Source organism: Schistocerca americana, chromosome 4 (genome assembly GCF_021461395.2).
Source record: "Schistocerca americana isolate TAMUIC-IGC-003095 chromosome 4, iqSchAmer2.1, whole genome shotgun sequence".
NCBI classification, from domain to species: Eukaryota; Metazoa; Arthropoda; class Insecta; order Orthoptera; family Acrididae; genus Schistocerca; species Schistocerca americana.
Genome location: NC_060122.1, coordinates 241,788,322 through 241,808,454, shown reverse-complemented (window position 1 = coordinate 241,808,454; position 20,133 = coordinate 241,788,322). Strand labels below are relative to the sequence as shown.

Below are 20,133 nucleotides of genomic sequence, written 5' to 3'. Positions count from 1 at the left end.
CTCCCAGACTTCACTAGATGCACCAAATGTTCCTCGTTGCAGCTGGGCAGGAGCATCTGATCCCTCACTGAAACCAGTTGCAAATGAGACATAACCCAGGAAGTATCCCCAGTCCTCAAGCTGGTGCAGCAGGCTTCCAGTCCTGCCTCTATTGGCGACCACATTTTAAGGCCATCCTTGCAGCCTGCCGGTACTCCTCAGTGCACACTCGGGACACAGTCATAGTGCTGTTACAACATGTTCACACGCCACAATTACCTGCAGCAGCAGCAGCTGATGATGACTGAACTGGCAAAGAGCTGGCAACCCATGGAGTTTCTTCCAGCTTTGTAGTCACCGATAGTTTAAGTGCTTCAGCAGTAACTGCAGTCTCAAATGGACCAGGCAGCAACTGTGCAGGACACCACAGGGATGGAAACTCAGGAAATTCAGAAGCTGTTGAAGCCACTGGCAGAACTACTCGCACAATGCTCCCCATTGCCCTAGTGGATAAAGCATAACCCTTTATGCCTGTTGGAGAAGTGGGGGGGGGGGGGTTGTAGGTAATGAAGTATCGGCAATCGGCCCAGATTTGGGCAGAGATGTCTAGATGAACACACTAGTGTTGTCCATTCATAGTTTTTTGATTTCACAGCCACACTATTGGTGACATGGACACTAAGTGAGTTGGTGAGTTGGCAAGATCCTGTGACAGCAAAGACAAAAAGGAAAGTGAGCATGCATTCCTTGTCAAATTGTGTTTATGTATCTGAAACTTTCAGGTCACCAGTGTTACTATTTGTACGCAATGACATGCTTGTTTCTGGTTATTCCTCTTGGTTTGCTGTGTGCGTTTCGTTCATGCACTGTTGATGATTCCTCTTAGTTTTGTCCTTTTGGATTTGTATTTAGATTGCCATTATCCACTTGTTTATTTCTGGGCACTTACCATTTTCTCTGAAACTGTCTAATGGCACTACTCTCCAGTGGTGTGTTATAAAATAGTGTTGCAAATTTTTTCAGTGATCTGAACAGTATCAAATGATATTGTTACTAAGGCTGACATCCTCACACAAGTTCTCTTTAGTGCCCTTCTGGTGAGACTCTGTGTGTATGTTGGCACACTGACAAACTACTAAATATGTTTCAGGCCAAAGTTAAGATCAGAGGCACTGCTTGCCGTGTTGCTGCTTTTAGGTTGGCAATGATTCACTACTGTGTGCTAAACGGGGGATAGTTTATGTAACTGATGAGGCTACAGCAGTGAATTTGAAAGGTTTTGGTATGATTCAGTCATTGTTCCTCTGTTTCTAACATTTTATTTTGTGTTATAGTGATAAGGATGGTGCTACATTGGAACATGACGGCTTAGTTTAAACTCAAGACACCACTTTGACCGTGTGATCTCTGCTATAACTGTTACACCCTCCCTTGTTTCCTCCTGTCCCCTTTCCAAATACATCATACATATTGAGATTGTATTAAAGTAAGGATAAGCGAAATTAGCTGCATTCCATGAATATGAAAGACATAGTCTGCATTCTCTTTTCTCCTAATTTGCATGCAGCTTTTTGTATACACACTTGCAGAACTGTCACACCTCATTGTGAGTGCTGTCATGTAGCCATGAAAAACACATGTAATAGTCCATTGTATAGTTAATAAACTTTGAGAGTAAATATTACATGAACTTATTATTGAATTTTACAGTCAAACTCAGCCACTGCAACAATTGGTTCAGTTGTATGTCTCAAGAACATATCATGAATGGAAAGATCTTAAAGTGATTGCGTGGCTAGAGAAGAATGTAAATATTGTGCTGGACCGTGTTGACAGTAAAGATGCATTTGTTCTGGACAGTGGTGAGAACAGAAAAAAGAGGTATATGAAAACACCAAGGAATGTGCTTCGTCACATTGTGCTGTCAGATCTCAAAGATGTTTCAGGAGCACTGCCATCTGTAAGTAATTTTGGAAATAATATAATGTCTATAGTTTTTAACTACAAAGTCTGTGTTTGTGTCCGGAGGGGGTGGGGGAGGAGTGGCAATTGCTCAGGTGTGTCAAGCACTTTCCCTGTTTAGTGAGTTGTGAGCTATCTTCATGCTCACATATTAAGTCCGGGACCCCACAGTGATTGTTTTCAATTATAGTGATGCTTTTAAGATTGTTTGACAGTTCAAGTGACTGACAATCACAAAGTGAATGTTGGAAGCATATGCATGAAGTTTTATTACCTAGTTGCATGACATTTTAAAGATTTTTGAACATGATATATTTTGTGATATTAATTTTTATGAATAACAAGTTTGTTTGCTTGGACATCCTCCTCAGCAAGCACAGAAATTTTTGTTTTGTAAATAAAAACAGCATTTTTCTTGCTGCAAGAGAAAGGTACTTTTTATTTACAGGCTCCATAATTTTTATAAGTTGTAGCAGTTTCAATTTCAGTGACTGGAAGGCATCTCTGTTCTTAGATTTTTTCTTTTTACAAAGCAGGGCCATTAGGATGCAAGTCACATACACATTGAGGTCAAGAGAATATTTATTTGTATTTCAGGAAAGTATTTGATTAACTAAGGTATTGATTACATTATTTTAAAATGTAATGTTGTTCAGTGAGTGTGCCACTTAACTATTGCAATGAACTTACTTCAGTGTTATTCTGCCTTACAGATCATTTGTCAAGCTCACAGGCTGCCTTTATTATCTGCAATATTGTGCTTTCTCTCTTCAGTTACCTTTGACCTGAAGCTTATGTGTGTTCCTTATAACTTCATCCACCCATTACTTCCCAAGTGAAAATGTTCCCTTGGGCCTCCACACTCTCACAACTTTGGCCCTAAAATGTTAAAAGTATGAGGATCACCTGTTGCCCATTGAAGTCGTCGTGCCTTTATTTAGTGGACAGTGTTATGTTGTGCATCATTTCTGACAGTTCTCGATTCTTCTTTCATTTGTAGCCTCAGTATTTCGTGCTGGACTGAAGAGCTTTTTCAAAATAGTTCTGCTAAAAATAGTGAGGTCAAAATGTGTTTCTTACTGCACTAATTTTTGAATGCATTAATAATTATTGTTTTATATCCAGCCTTAAGTTGTGGTTGTCGAACCAAGTGGCCAGGTATCTATAGTTCTGTACATTAGAAAATCTCAAATCCCTCTATTTTCTTAACTCTGTTTGCTGCTATTCTGAGAAAAGCTGTAGATAAGGTCAGTTCTGCCATACAAACAAAGGTTATAGATATTGAAACTTCCTGGGAGATTAAAACTGTGTGCCAGACCGAGACTCGAACTCGGGACCTTTGTCTTTCACGGACAAGTGCTCTACCAACTGAGCTACCCAAACACGACTCACGCCCCGTCCTCACAGCCTTACCTCATCTGCCAGTACCTCATCTCCTACATTCCAAACTTAACAGGAGCTCTCCTGCGAACCTTGCAGAAGTACTGGCAGAAGTAAGGCTGTGAGGACGGGGCGTGAGTCGTGCTTGGGTAGCTCAGTTGGTAGAGCACTTGCCCACGAAAGGCAAAGGTCCCGAGTTCGAGTCTCGGTACAGCACACAGTTTTAATCTGCCAGGAAGTTTCATATCAGCACACACTCCGCTGCAGAGTGAAAATCTCATTCTGGGTTGTAGATATTGACCACAACTGTGTGTATGTGCAAGAGTGCCTATGCTACTACATCTGCAGGTATTACTAAAGCATTCCCTACATAGGTCGCTACCGAGCTGCAGGGACAATCTTCAGCCACAAAGCTAGATGCACAAAGCATTTCAACCTTATACAGACAGCCTACATTCTAGCAACAGAGAGCAAACTCCACACCCAAAACAGTTGAAATCCAAAGAAACCTAACATGAAATCATCAGATAGGAGAAGGTAATTATTAACTGACAATACATCTAACTGACCATATATGCTGATAAAGCAGGTCGTCATCCTACTTCTCCACTTGCTGTCCAACGTGTCACCCTCCACCCCCTTATAAATTGCTTCTATACTCCAACAGAATGTGAAGTGTTGAAGAACACATATGGAAGAAGCAAATTTTTCTACACAAGAGACATCTTCATGCCTATACATAAAAGACACGCATGTCAAACCTTCATATAAACCTGTGTTTAAAGGTTATAGCATTTGCATGAAGGATGGGCCATTGGCAGAGTGGTAATATTTATCTATGGTGTATACCATTGTGTACCTGTTACTTTCACCATATAACTTCAAGCAGTAGCATTAAAAATAACTGCGTGTGTCCTGTCACCTATCACATGAACACCCAACCATTGAGCCTCTTCAGGATCCCGTAAGTGAACTCCGAATACCTTTCCTCCTTAGAGATTTCAATATACATCACATGCAGTGAGGCTCTACATACTTTTCTCAAGGGTAAAATAGTGGTGAGGTTTCTCTTGTCGAATGATATCACCTCTCCGCTACCAGGAAAATGACATAGTTCAGCTTTGCAAACAGATCCTTCACAGCCATTGACCTGGCACTTTGCTTTTGCATGCTAGCTGATATTGTCCTTTGAGCTGTGGAGGAGGACTTGCATTCTCGTTGCCATATTCAAATTTTTATCCACCTGCCACTAACCACCTAAATGAATGTTAGACAAAGCAATCTGGACACTTTACAGCGTCCTTCTAACATCTAGGACATGGTAGAGCATGTAACTGTCATGTACAGGGCTACCGATCTCTCTATCCAAAAGTTATCTTTTAACCCTTTCAGACATGATTTTTTTTTTCTAGAGGAAGGAGAATTTTTATTTATGTGGTAATGTTCTTAGGTGATTTTTTAATGATTCTAGTTGCAAGGTTTATACAAAAATATGTACCTGTTTTCAAAACATACTTTGTACACTTGGCTTCATTTTACAGACTAAAATAACTAATGAGAAAATGCTCTCTATGTAATAAATAGTAAAATGATCATTCAATAATTACCATGCAAAATAACATTATTCAATTGTACACTGGATGATAGTGAACCAACATCACTCATACATTCTGGTGGTCATGAGCCTCTGCACACTGCTACATTGACTTAGTGATATTTTCATCAGAATGCTCAACAGTTGGCAGCACTTCACATGATGAAAAGTTTGAACATTCATAAATGTGCTGCTCAGGTTTCCTTTGGGAAAAATACTTCTGTTGCGGCTAAGACACAGTAAAAGTTAATTTACACGTTTGTAGCCAAAGGTTCTGAAAGGTTTAAACCATCTAGATAGGTGGGCAGAACTAAATATTGACCATAGTGTGTTTGCTGACACTCTTGTTGCATTTTGTATTGCTGGAGTAAAAGCTCAGTGCATTATCAGAGAGAGAGGGAGATGATAAAAAACCTCATGGTAAGAATTTTACAATTTTTTAAATGTTTCACATCAGCAAAGGCATGGGGTGTCAACAAGAAAGATCAATGAGAAAACTAATGAAGGCACTGCATTGGCCATATAGAGCAATGCTGCTCTAAGCATTGCCCCAGAAGCTGTAGCCCAGGCAGTGGTAAAATACTTTCAACATACTACATCTTATGGCAGTCAAGGTCCTACATTCCAATACGGATGAGAATTATCAGTTAATGTTTTCACATTTTCCTTATCAGCACTCCTGTGTTTCATTCGCACTTATACTTCTGGTCCCATATTCAAGTACACATATCTTCTAATATGACAATTGTGCTCCCTGTGACATCAAAATTCTCAGATTTGAAAATCGCGTATGTTATAATATTAACATCGATACACTGATAGTTTCTGACTTGCCTTGTCCTTCAGTGTACCCTCACTTTTTGAACCTGCATTACATCCTTGTCCTTAGGTAGCCCGCCCCACCCGCATGATGAAGCAATTCTAGTTTTGACATTTATTGTTTCTTCCATAATTGGATCATCTTTATGTCTTGGATTTAGGTTGTCAATGTATTCTAGAAGCCAGTTTTCTATCTGCTTGGGAGTAGTGTAGAATTTAATATATAAAGTAACATAAGAGAATCAAAACAAAGCAATGGAAAAATTTAGAAAATGATATACGAAGATACACAGCATTATATCTACATCTTACACCCAGTTTTCAAAGTACTAATGTATTCTAAGTATGCATTTAGCTTCTAGATACATCTTATTCAATTCCTTTAAATTTTTGTGTGGTATTACTCCAATTGGCAGGGACGGATGCCCGGAGAAGGTTCGTGGGAGTAGGGAGGACCTAGAGAAGGGTGGGGGGGGGGGGGGGCACAGGGCATGGACCCGGGGCTCAGAGGAAGGGCAGGCCTAATTCATGCCATTCACCGCACGCCCTCCCCTCGCACCCGTCTCCGCCCCCAGTCCCCTTGCACCCGTCTCCACCCCCGGTCCCCTCGCACCCGTCTCCACCCCCGGTCCCCTCGCACCCGTCTCCACCCCCGGTCCCCTCGCACCCGTCTCCACCCCCGGTCCCGGTCCCCTCGCACCCGTCTCCACCCCCGGTCCCGGTCCCCTCGCACCCATCTCCACCCCCGGTCCCGGTCCCCTCGCACCCGTCTCCACCCCCGGTCCCGGTCCCCTCGCACCCGTCTCCACCCCCGGTCCCGGTCCCCTCGCACCCGCCTCCACCCCCGGTCCCGGTCCCCTCGCACCCGCCTCCACCCCCGGTCCCGGTCCCCTCGCACCCGCCTCCACCCCCGGTCCCGGTCCCCTCGCACCCGCCTCCACCCCCGGTCCCCCTCACATCTTTCTCCATCCCCACGTCAATCCCCCAGCACTCTTAGGCAGCCTTCTACAGTATCCTACACTAGGGCTTCCCAACCTGTGGTCCGCGGACTCCTTAGGGATTCGCCGGCTCTTTCTAGGGGGTCCGCGGCCACCCTTCACCTTTCCTTTCCTTTCCTTTCCTTTCCTTTCCTTTCCTTTCCTTTCCTCCTCCCATCCCCTTTCCTTTCACCCCCCCTACTCCCTCCCCTCAGCCTCCCCTTTCCCCCCTCCCCTTCCCTCCCCTTTCCTTTCCCCCTCCCCTTTGCTTTCCCCCCTCCCCTTTGCTTTCCCCCCTCCCCTTTGCTTTCCCCTCGCCCTTCCCACTCCCCTCGCCCTTCCCACTCCCCTCGCCCTTCCCACTCCCCTCGCCCTTCCCACTCCCCTCGCCCTTCCCACTCCCCTCGCCCTTCCCCCTCCCTCCCCTCGCCCTTCCCTTCTCCCTCCCCCTCGCCCTTCCCTTCTCCCTCCCCTCGCCCTTCCCTTCTCCCTCCCCTCGCCCTTCCCCCCTCCCTCCCCCTCGCCCTTCCCCCTCCCTCCCCTCGCCCTTCCCCCTCCCTCCCCTCGCCCTTCCCTTCTCCCTCCCCCTCCCTTTCTCCCTCCCCTCCCCCTCCCCTTCTCTCTCCCCTCCCTTTCTCCCTCCCCTCCCCCTCCCCTTCTCTCTCCCCTCCCCCTTCCCTTCTCTCTCCCCTCCCCCTTCCCTTCTCTCTCCTCCCTCCCCCTTCCCCTCCCCCTCCCCTCCCCTCCCCTTCCCCCTGCCCTCCCCTCGCCCCAACCCCCTTTGCCCTGCCCTTGTTTGTGATTATCATTGACAGTAAAATAAAATCTGTAATTTTATTATCATGTACCTCATAATTAAGTTTTGATAAAATACATAAAGTAAATGTTGCAGCAGTAGAGATCATATAACAACACTAAACTGGTAATGTAAGCATATATAAGACTACCTCAGTTGTTTTTAATGGTACAATGTGTTAATTTCTGTTTTGTAGGATGTTCAAGGTCCAGTCCTGAGCTTTGATCCATTTCCACCACTAGACTCCATTGATATCTACTCAAGGCCACAGCGTTTGAGATCTGCATATGAACGTTCAAACGCATTTTCAATGTTTTTTCGCTCTTTGATGCCAAACTTCAACTTAAACCAACCAGCTGCAGCAGCTGTTGTTGCAGAACGTGTGTGAGTGAACATTTGTCCAAATTTGCACCATTATATTTAGAAAACAGTAAGATAACAGAACATGATGCTGTTTTTTTCTGTTTGTAAAACACTGTATACATAGGTTAATATAAATACCTTTTTTTCACTTGGTACTTTCAAGAACAAGCTAGTTACTAGTATATGTTACAGTGCATTTATTAGGGTTGCCCAGAAAGAAATGCACATAATTTTTTTTTCAACAATTCTTTAATGAACATAATGAGAATTAAACACACCAAAGAATGGTGTTTTATCTACATGCCCTATTTTTCTACGTAATCTCCATCCCGTTCTATGGCCTTCCTCCAGTGCGAAATAAGGGCATGTATGCATTGTCCGTACCAATACTTGTCCTGGTGGTGGAGCCGGTGCTTCAATGTGTGAACTTCCTTTGCGGATTAGCAGATGGAGCACCAACTGCCAAGTTGTAATGCTTCTGTCCTCACAAACATCAGTTTGCTGCAACATGTCAGGTCTGACAGCCGTGGATGGTCTCCCCGACCACTGCAAATCGAGGAGCTCAACCAAACCGCCTTCTGATGACCTCACCTTCAGTGCCCAGCAACTAACTGTACCTCTGTCGACAGCAGATGCTCCATAGACTTTGCACAAGTGTTTGTGAATATTCCCCGCAGTTTGTTTCTCTGCAGTGAGAAATGCTATGACTGCATTTTGCCTGTAACATACATCATCTAGAAACGCCATTTTGAAACTGTCCTGCAGCTATGCTATCTGTCAGAAGTGACAGAAACTTGGTGCACTCGCTCAGAAGACTTCAAATAATATATATGTAACGTTTTGCATTCATAGCTGATGGTTGGTGGGGGGGGGAGGGGGGGGGGGGGGGGGGGAGGGGAGAATGTTGTGCATTACATTCTGGGTAACCCTAATACTATAACAATTAAAGAAATTTTAAAGAGTGTTGTCCAGAGAATTAGAAGTCACACTTGAACCAATAATTTACTGTCATGATGTGATTATCTGTTTTAAATTTTAATTTTAAACCATTTTCTCCAGCTTTGTTCTTTCTGTAGTCCATGTACAGAAAGAGTATAATCACCTAAGTGGTAGAGTGAAAATAAAATATATTTAGCCTCATCAAGCCTGTAAAAAGTCCCTGGGTGTATGTACAAAACTCACTCTATTCATGTCCAGAATTTTATCACAGTGAGAGATGGTGCTGTTATCACCACTCTGCATTGAGGTTCAGGTTAGAAAGTTCCGTGTGCTGTTCGGATTTAGGTTTTTCATAATAGCCCTAAGTTAGGTTTTCCATGATTGCCTGAAACCTTGTCTTGCAAAATTTTGGATGGACCTGTAAACACCAGCATGATTGATTTTCTTTCCTCTTTTGCTGTGTACCAAATGCAATAGATTGGTTGCTAGACTTTTCTCAAAATATGGACTCGCAGCTTTTAACAGTAAGTTGCTCCAGATGAGCAATGAAGTTGGTGAGCATCTCTATAACATCATTAATCAAGAAATGCACAGCTCTCATTTCATCTTTTCCATCATGTCTATTAATCCTTTAGTGGTGAAGATATCGTACTAACCAATAATGTCCAAGCATAATTCAAATGGGGATTTTGTAAACTCCTGCCTTGCTTCATTAATTAAATTTTCTTGGGATTCTTCATTGAAATGGAATGAGCATGTGACATTGCTATCCGGGAGGCCCCATCTGGGGAAGTTCGGCCACCGAATGTGTGTCTTATTGCAGTCGATGCCACATTGGGCGACTTGCATGCCAGTGATGAGGATGAAATGACAATGAGGACAACAGAACACCCAGTGCACGAGCAGAGAAAAACTCCAACCCGGCCAGAATTGAACCTGGGCCTGCTGCTTGGGAGGCAAGCACATTACCATTCAGCTAAGAAGGTATACCCTTCATTGAATCCGTCTGGAATCAGCACTATCTAAAACTAGTGTTATGTTGTCATTCCTCCTTGAATCATTGGATGCTTACTCATAGCTATCGGAGTTAAAAATACCAAGATCAGCAGATGCCATATGTATTTCTGCCTCAATTTAAGAAATCGTAGATACTTAAACACAAGAAATGGTAAATGGGAAAATCTAAAGGAGGGTCAAGCAGTAAATGCTCAGATACTGGATGTAAGTTTAGTGGACATACTCTTGTTCTGCATTTACAGCAGGTTTAGTATCACATTTTGTCTATTTCTGGGGAGGGAGGGGGTGGCTGTGCACAGCTTGGTATCCCCATTGGCTGATGCTACATTGGCTTCCCACGGCTTATTACGTAAATGTTCCTGTGTGATATTACATATGTAGTACCTTGAAATTTACATATGCAGCCCAAGTCAGTGTCCTGATGAACAGTCTTAGTATGGAAGTTACGTGATTGTGTACATATGAATGTGGGCATTGTACACTCGACATCAGTTCATGTTGCTAATATTTATTTTTTGGTGACTGAATTTTGATACTAACATTGCCAGTTCAAGACCCTCCACTAAAGTTGTTGAAATACAAAACTTATTAATTACATTTAATTTAGATGTTATTTTTGCTTGCTATGCTAAGTTCCTCACACTCTTTCAGTCAGAGAATTGTAAGTAGCTTATATTAATTTGAATCTAGTAATGTCTCTGGTTTGATTTATATCTGAAATCTCTTGCTTTTGGAGTTTGTCATTTTCTCTCTGGGCGCTCTCAACGTAGTGGTGTTTGAAAAAAAATATTAATTATTATGTTGGCCTTGTTAGCATAAATAGCATGTAACACTTCTTTCAACACACTATTTTCCTACTAGAATGCTTGCAGAATAACATGGTCGGTAGGAGCAGTCAGCAGGGCTCGCTTGGGGAGAGTGGTAGTGGAGGGGGTAATAGGCAGGTGCTGTAGGGGAAATGCCAAGCAATGGAGGGAAAGTGCCATTCTAAAATAAAGCCTATATTTGTATTTTTTGTAAATATTAAGTGAAGGCCCTTCATGCCCACACTTGCGTGGTGACCATTCAAAAAGATCTTCTGTCACCTCTGGTTTGGTTAAAATCTAAAATAATTTCCACTGAAAATGTGACAAAAGCAGCTATTTATTTTCGCCTGACTTGTTAACCATTCCTAACTCTCAGAGAAGCATGACAAGTGGTGAATTTTGTTATCTCTTGTTGCCCTGTTAAAATTTGCTTCTTTTGCCAAAACATAGTAGAGTTCACGTGGAAGTCGCCACATTAACATGTTGTGCAGATGCAACTGCAAGAGAATTCTGAAAAAGTGGTGTATTATGTTTATTAAGATAGGAACTAAGGAAAAGTAATGTTGATAGCATATGAAAAAACTGTATTCAGTACAAAAATAAATGTGTAATGTCTTCACTTATTTTGTTCCAAAACCCATGTCATTTCTCATTTCACAAGCTGTCAGTGGCCCTTAAAAATTACAGTATTTCATTGAAAAAGTAGAGTTAGTGGAATAACATGGTGTCTAATGAAGTTTTGCTTAATAACCACACAACAAAATGCTCTCCTCTTGGTGTGCTATCATTTGCTAAAACTCGTTTTGATACCTCAAACTGTTTATGAAATATGAGGAATGTTGTGGATATTTCATTTTGGCTTTATCATTGGTGTGCACAGTCACAAATGAGTCTGCTACATGGAATCAATTTTCTTGACACTGGTAACAGAAAGAGACCTCCACCCAAGCCGAAGGAAACTGCCATATGTTAATTAAATTTCATATGCAGCAACATATTATGTAATATGTACCAAATGCAAATCATAGTGACCCCTGTTTTTCATTGCAAACTTTGTCGAATTTCACACAGTGTATTATTCAAATACAAATATCACAGTAATTATGAACATTAACAAAATGAAGGGCACATCAGCATGAAGTTGACATATAAAGCTATAATTAATGCAAAAATGAAATTTTTTTTTACCAGATAGTTTCTGTAAAATTGTTAGAGAAAGACTGCATGGGTTGCACCACAATTCTGTAATCACAGCACATTCCTGATCAGCCAAAAGTGGGCAATCTGTGTCGGCCTCCCTTCCGAACAAACAAATGAACTTGTCCAGCACTTTGGACGAAACTTGGCCACCATATACTGCACAGATTCTGTCGTTAAATATCTCATCAAAATAATTGCTCATGACATCTTATACCAAAAGACCCTGACAGCTGTAGTGTAATGTATTGCCACTCTCATGTATTAATATTGCAATGTTAAAAAGAAATTTCATGCTATTGTTCATAACCAAGAGCAGTATCTCAGTTGACAGCCATCAGCTGCAGAAGACAGTCAGATATAGCTCTACGTCCCTTAGTTTTCTCCTCCACTGATGTGACAGATTCTCTATCGATGAAATGTATTTCTTGATTCTAGTATTCTAGTTGACCTCATAGTGTTTGTTTTTCAAGCAGCTGCATGCATAAATTTATAGTTGTATTGTAATTATTGTCTTTGTCATAGGTTTGTGCTGGGAAAAGTAATTGTTAGTGTGCAGATTTTATTATAATTTGTGTGATGATGTAGGTTAACTGTTTTGGATTAGCTGTATGTTTTTGTTGCCATAGCACTAAACAGAGAAGTTTATTTATTTACTTTCTCATTGCTATTGTGTCAACGAGAGTGTAATTTTTCATTTCCTCTATTCTTGATGTACTATTCAACTTAGAGTCCCATTAAATTAGTCTCCATCATTTAGATGTAGTCTATTTGTTCATCATATCATGTTTTCCATTACCCATACTTTTAATATTTCGAAAATGTGTAATTCGCATATATGGTAGTTTTCACCATATTAATAGCAAATCAGTGTATAATCTTTAATTGCTTTATCTTTCATGACTGTATAAAACATTTCATTTCATTCATCAATCTTTCAAAGTTCCAATAAAACATGAAAAATCTGTCAAACCAAAATATTTAGACATTGTAGTTTATTCACATTCCACTAATAAAATATTAAATTCGCATATATGGTAGTTTTCACCATATTAATAGCAAATCAGTGTATAATCTTTAATTGCTTTATCTTTCATGACTGTATAAAACATTTCATTTCATTCATCAATCTTTCAAAGTTCCAATAAAACATGAAAAATCTGTCAAACCAAAATATTTAGACATTGTAGTTTATTCACATTCCACTAATAAAATATTAAGTTTCACACTTTACTGTAAAATAATTTAAATATTTCATAGATGTTTTGCTGCTGTCTTCCATAAGTTGTCAGATGGACAACCTTTTGGTGCCTGATATAACATGAAGACTGAATATTACTAGAGAGAAATTTGTACAGCTTTACATGTAATCTCTTTTCGTTATAAAGCACAATTACATTACTGATTATCGCAGGAAATGAAAACAAAACAGTGGTATCTTCTCGCGATCACTTGCCGTCGGTTAAATGTGTGGCTCTGAATGGTGCAGCGATGGTCTGCCCCAGTGAAGAATATGATCCAAATCACACTCATTTTATATGAAACATAAAAAAAAAAACATTTTTTTAAAATGATATCACAAATCATAATGGATAGAAACTCCTTAATTATGTTTTAAAAAGAAAAATTATTATATGTCACTCAGGTGGCAAAGAGAGCAGTGTGATCAAGAATTCTGTCACACTATAATATGGTGTCCAATTTTTAATTATTTGAAAGTAAAAGCAACCAAATCAATATTGTGTCCACAGCAAATTTGAAAGCATCAATAAAAATGTCAATTCTAGGAACATAAATGTGAAATTGCACTTTATTTAATTTGTGCGATTTTCATATGACACAGAAAAAATGTATATTCCTGGATGGAAAGGCAACCATTCACCTATAGGCTATAGCTGACTTGTGTGTTGTGCATAGAAATGTGAATCTGTGTACTTTTACTAGAGGAAGATAAAGAGCTCAAAAGATATTGTAAATATGTTTTCTGTTGCGAGTTTTTATGTGCCACACATCAGTCACCTTAGTGGTTGCCTTTCCTTTCCTTTCCTCTCCTTTATTTTATGTATCACATAGAAGTACATAAGCATCTGATTAAACCAAAATTAAAAAATAATCACAGATATTAACAGAGTACAGGGTTATTCATAAATACTTTCAGAGTTTCAGAAGATGAGTGTGCAAAAACTAAGCAGCATACATAAAAATGACACATATCTGTGGATAAAGCATCTCTTAAAAGTTTCAGTTCATAATACACACTGCGATGTAGTTGCAGAATTCGTGGAAAGTGTCACAGATCATTGTGTACAGTGGAGCAGTTCGAACGTTTTGTGTTCTTGAATTCACTAAATGTGAAGCAACTGTGATGATTAAACTACAGTTTTGTACCAGATAACAGTTAAAAGCTTCAACAGACAAAATAGCATATTCCGTGAGACTGGCTGCTTACTTGGCATGAAAGAAAAAACAGGCTCTCCGGGACCGTCAGCAAAGGATGTTTGGGAATCATTTGTCAGGAGCTCAAAGAAATTTATGAAACAAGCAGTCGTAGAATTGTTGATAAAGTGGCCAGCTGTCTGATGCATTCTATCCATAGGTCTGTGTGTAATACCATTCTAGCTGCAGTTGTTGTGTGCGCTGACTACTCAGTATAATGAGCTGCGTTCTGAATTTTGCAGTGACTTGTAGTGGCTACTGAGGGAAGACAGTTTTGCATGAAGTTGGTTTTCAGTGACAAAGCCACATTTTAAAGTGCCTGGAAAAGTGTCTTCATAACGTGTGTTTGGGCACAGAACAACCCCATAAGATTGTGGAACACCTTCGTGATTCACCTGAAATGAATGTCTTTTGTGCCATGTCCTCTTCATATTTTGTAGACTATTTTTCTTTGTGAAGAAAACTGTGACTGGTCTTGTGTACCTCAGCATGTTGCAGCAATGCTTGTGCCGCAATTATAGCAAGGAGGTGGAGACTTAATTGTTCAACAATACAGTGCCTCACCACACTTTGGTTAAAATCTAAAAATATTTCCACTGAAAATGTGACAAAACCAGCTATTTATTTTCGCCTGACTTGTTAACCATTCCTAACTCTCAGAGAAGCATCACAAGTGGTGACATTTATGATTACCTCAAGGACATACTCTCTTATTGTTTAAGTGGATGTGCTTCCCGTCATGGCTCTTTCTCCTTCAGTGGCCACCAACTCCACTGCATGAGATATCTCCTAATGGTGCCATATCAAAGATAACGTGTTCCTGTTTCTACCACCACTTAATTTGAAGGTGGTATAAGCAAGGATAATTAATGGGGTCACTGATATCGACCATGATCTCTTGGGATATTTACGGTAAGTGTCCAACTACCATAATGATGATTGCACATCACAAATGGTGCCCATATATGGAACAACTGTAATTTGACTTTAAAACTTTGAGAGAAGCTCTATCCACTCATATATATCTATTTTCTATATGTCTTGCAGTTGTCACACAACTGTCTTCTGAAACCCTGAGATACTTACGAATAGCCCTGTATATTCTGAAGTACTGAACACTAATAGAATCACTTACGTGCTTCTGGGAGTTGTAGAGGGAACTCAATAGATAAAGTTTTGATAAGGAACCCATGTCTGGAAATGTACCCTTTGGATATAAAGTAAGTCTGAAGATTGGTTCATTTTCAAATCTTCACAGTATGCAAACAAAATGAGAACCAAGCACTGCCATCAGTTCCTGTTGTAATTATGACATGTAGTATAACATACCACTTTGGCAAAGTGATATGTTGCACAGTAGCATCAAATGATGGTCACTAAACATGCAAGTAATTCTCATTAGTTGGTTTAGTGAGTTTGGACTCGTATGTTGTGTGGAGGTTACATATTGCCCATGCATGTAATCAAGTGCAGATGGATGCAACATTTCTGCAAGACAGCATGATACTTGCATTTCAATCACACTTTGCAGCACCCTCTAGTTTGGCATTGGAGAAACACAATGTTCCATGCAATAGCACGCACTGTGACAGTGTACTATGTCATGAAGGCAATGGAAGAGGAGTTAGTGTACTCTGGCGCAAAAGCAGTCTGTATTGCTTGATGTAATAGTCAAATTATTATTGAATACAGTTACTGGATCTTTCTACATTGTATGAGGTGGAATAATACATGCACATATTTGAAGAGTTGCTTCTGTTATTTAATAGTTTATTGGGGATCATCTTGTGAATGTGACAGGTCTTCTTTTCCATGCTTCCTTAGAGAAATTGGACAGGAATTCTGTAATACGCAACACCATTTTGTGGTCTGGTTCCATCCTAACAAGTTTCAGTACTTTTTGTGCTGTGCTGTTTTCAGTGTTTTTGTTTCTGTAAAATTGTTGTTACACTTTAATCTTCTAAAGAAACTTTTGGTACAGAATATTTACATTTGTAAAACGAGTGGTTATTGTCAAATATTTTGCACAAGTTTGCAACAATACAGAACTGAGACATGTATCAGTGAGTTGAGGCATTCCATCTCATTCATTTACAATTTGTCTAAAAGTTTTAGTTTTACAGTAAATTTAAAAATAAGTGGATGTATACATTTTTTTTACATTTCTCACTTGCAACTATTAGTTGTATATGCTGGTAACTTTAGATCTGCTATACAATTTGCAGCTTGTCATCTGCAAACAGCAAAATGTTCTTTATTCTCTGTTTATTATGCAGTTAGGAGTGAAAGTTACTTTATATCAGGTTATTTGGCATCACTATATATCAGGTTATTTGGCGTATTACTTAAACATTTCTCTTACTTTGTGTGTGTCAAGGTAACGCACTTATTTCTTGTGCTGCTGTTTGTACATGTGCATTTTCCAAGATTTGTTGACAAAGTGCAAAGTTTCTACTGCCATTATGTGTTGTTATGGTTGAGTGGTATTCATTTGTTGTGGGGCATGTTTGCGACGTGGCGCGCAGATTTGAAGTGTTTTTGAGGTTTGTGATGTTTGGTGGCCGCGCGCGCACACGTGTGTGTGTGTGTGTGTGTGTGTGTGTGTGTGTGTGTGTGTGTGTGTGAGCGCGTGCGAGAGAGAGAGAGAGAGAGAGAGAGAGCGGGGGGGGGGGGGGGGGGGGGGGGGGGGGAGTGAGTTATGGATAGGCAGGTAATGTGGTAAGTGGTGTGAAGTATGGGGAGAGGGAATTTAATTTTAGATGGTGATTATGTGCTGTTTTGGGGCGGGGTTATTGGTTTAGTACTTTCTTTCTGGGGCTATTGATTTTTGGAGACGAGTTTTCTTCTATTGTTGATTTTTTATATAAGCTGTTACTAGTTGTAAGAATTTTTAAATCAGTTTCTGTTTTCACTGTGCCTTTGATTGATCTGCAAATGTTGAATGTGAGCTATTACTATTCAGTGCTCTGAGATATCATGTATAGCTGCTTCTAAAATTTCTGGTTTGTCCCACACAAAGAGATTGATAGCAGTTGCAAGGTAGTTGATATATACCAGGCTAGCTGTATTTGTCAGTGTTGGTGGTATTTCTTCCAAGTCTGTTCTGTATTGTATTGTTGATTCTGTATGCTATGTTCAGTCCTCGTCTCTCTAATGTATTACCCACCCTGTGTGTAATTTTGTTATGCAATTTGTTGTGAGTTGTGTTTATCAATGTGTGTGATTCTTTTTATGACTGTGTTGCCTGTTTTTGCATTTTGTTGATTATTTTATCTGCTATCTATGAACCATACCCATTCACCTGTGCAGGTTGTTTTATTTTGTTCAGTTCTTCTGTGAAATCATGTCTGTTCATAGGTGTTTTGTTTAGCCTTTGTAGTAAATATCTGAAACCATCTGCTTTATGAGTTATAGGCTGATTGGACATGTTATGAATGATGGCACTGGTGATTGTAGGTATGCTATAAATTGTGAACTCATGTATGGTGTAATCTAAGAAACTGAGTTTTTCACCTGTTTGTGTTTCAGTGATGAACTGCATTTGTGGGTGGAAAGTGTTTGTCCTTATGAATTTTTTAAATAAGAGAATTGATTCATCTGTTACAAAAATTATATCAACTACATATCTGTACCAATGTTTTGTTTTGTACTGCTTTGGTTTAAAACACAACAGCACATTGAAGTTTGTCATTGTATATGGTTTGGTGAAATGATTTGGGGTGTATGGATGTACCCATGAAAGAAACAATCTACACCAATATTAAGGATGAAGATACGTAGTTCCACTATCACAATGAAAATCGATTATTATTTGGGTGTTATATTTGTTCTGTGCGAGATGTATTTACATGCGTGCATACACACTTGTATGTGTGCATACTTTTGTTATTTCATCCCAGATTTTCCATTGTTTATTTACAATACTTCATGTATGATACCAGGTTATCAGGTGTTGGTCTGTGTGTATAATTCTTATCACTGCTTCATCAGCAGAAGGAGATTCCAACTTTACATCATTGTTTAGCAGATACTGAGAGACAATCCTTAAGACCATCTTTATTGACGATACTAATAGAATGCTTGTCATCTTTCTGGATGCATAATAACAACTCGACTTAGCAATTTTTTTTCCTCGGTATGTGCCTTTATTTGTGATTCCTGCTTTTTTAATTCAAAATTTAATCCAAAGTTTGGATTGCATTTTTGTTTGATCCTATAGATTTCTGCTTTGGAACCATCACCATATCCTTTAGAATAGCAAAACACCATTCGTTGATGTTGTTATTCATGTGTCAACTTAGTTTGGAGGGACTGTGTACCCCACAGACAAAAGGTATGAAACAGTTTGCAGATGCTACTACATACAGAGCTCAATCTCAGACCTGAATCAACTTACATTGACATTTCACGTCATCTTACTAACCTGTGACATGACTATATTATGAAAAGAATAGATTTCTGCTCACCACATAGAAGCAGCATCGATTTTTCTCTGCAACTCGATACCTCCTCTTTGTGGTGAATAGCTCACTATTCTGTTCACAATATTGTTGTTATTCCATCGTGAACTTTCTTTTGTTTGATTTAATCTGTGAGATGGATAGATGTACATATAGAACTCAGCCAGGCATTTGCATCCATTGCTATTCTCCTCACAATATTCTGGCCCCTTTTTTTTCACTCTATCCATCATTCCATGCTGTTAAGATCTTGACCTCCTTAGGTCAGAGTGAAAGGAACCTTTTTAAAAAAAAAGGCACATTTTCTGAAGTTGAAAGTTCAAGAAGCTAATACTAACAAACACAGTACACCCAAGCATTTCTAAATAGACATTAAATATAAATATTATTTTCATTCTATACCAATGAAAAGTTTTGTTGGCATTGTATACACTATGTATACTACAGTTTTAAAAACAGTCTTGTTTGATTTTCATACTTTTCCAGGGAAAATGAAGCAGCTGAAGCAGATGCCGATGCAGGGGCAGGAGGAGCAGCTGCAGCTGGGGTAGAACTTCGCATCAGTGTAACAACATTGTTAGATGCAATGCGAGACTTGCTGTCAAATATTTACACATCTGATGTGGTGCATGGTGACCACTATTTGGACAACAATGAAGATGATGATGATGATGATGATGATGGGGAAGATGAGGATGACTATGATGATGATACTGACAATGATTGAGGTTAATTAATATGTAGTTACTGTTCTGTCAAATACCTTAAAACCTGATGCACATAAAATGTCAAGACATCAGAAAAACAAAATTTTTATTATTGTCTGTGCCACTTCATTTATGATCAAAGGAAACTAAGCCCAAGATAACATGTGTTGTGTGTGATATAATATGATCAATGTGTGGAGTTCCACTTAATTTGTAAATACAGTCTTGTTATTGTTGACTGTGTTGTTGTTCTTGTTTTTTATAATATAAAATTCTTAATCTGTTAGTATTTTGCAGTGAAATTTTATGTATTGCTGGGAGGGGGACTATCTGCAAAAAGTGTTACATGAAGAAGAATATGTGAATTTGTTTCTTGGAAACCTGTAGACTAGACACCAGTGCTAATCTCATTGTGTGTAACAGCAACTTTTCTGGATTTTCTACATAACTAAACATACACGCAGGTATCATCTCTATTTTGCACCTACGAAAAGCCAGCTTATAATGTAATATTCTGTAGGAGGTAAACTTTTTGTTTATTAGGAGAGAAATTTTTTTATTAAAAAGAGGCATCTGTTTATCAGAAAGTGGTAACTGTAAGGTGGGCCATCCATTGGTAAAGGGGGGGGGGGGGGGGGGATGCAAACTTTAGTGAGTTGCTTCTGAATATGGAAAAGACATTTGAAAATTCAGTGGGCTTT

The 20,133-nt window shown here is 39.7% G+C and overlaps 1 protein-coding gene across 2 annotated transcripts in view; it reads left to right on the top strand.

Annotated features, from left to right (window-relative positions):
- The window catches only part of LOC124612494 (transcription factor 25), a 136,492-nt gene extending 116,822 nt beyond the window's left edge, over positions 1-19,670 (top strand). For both annotated transcript variants that reach the window (XM_047140732.1, XM_047140731.1), the window contains exons 8-10: positions 1,690-1,939; positions 7,704-7,891; positions 19,212-19,670. In XM_047140732.1, the coding sequence (XP_046996688.1) occupies positions 1,690-1,939; positions 7,704-7,891; positions 19,212-19,452 (679 nt within the window). In that variant the 3' untranslated portion in view covers positions 19,453-19,670. The remainder of the gene's footprint in view (positions 1-1,689; positions 1,940-7,703; positions 7,892-19,211) is intronic.
- Positions 19,671-20,133: the final 463 nt, after the last annotated feature.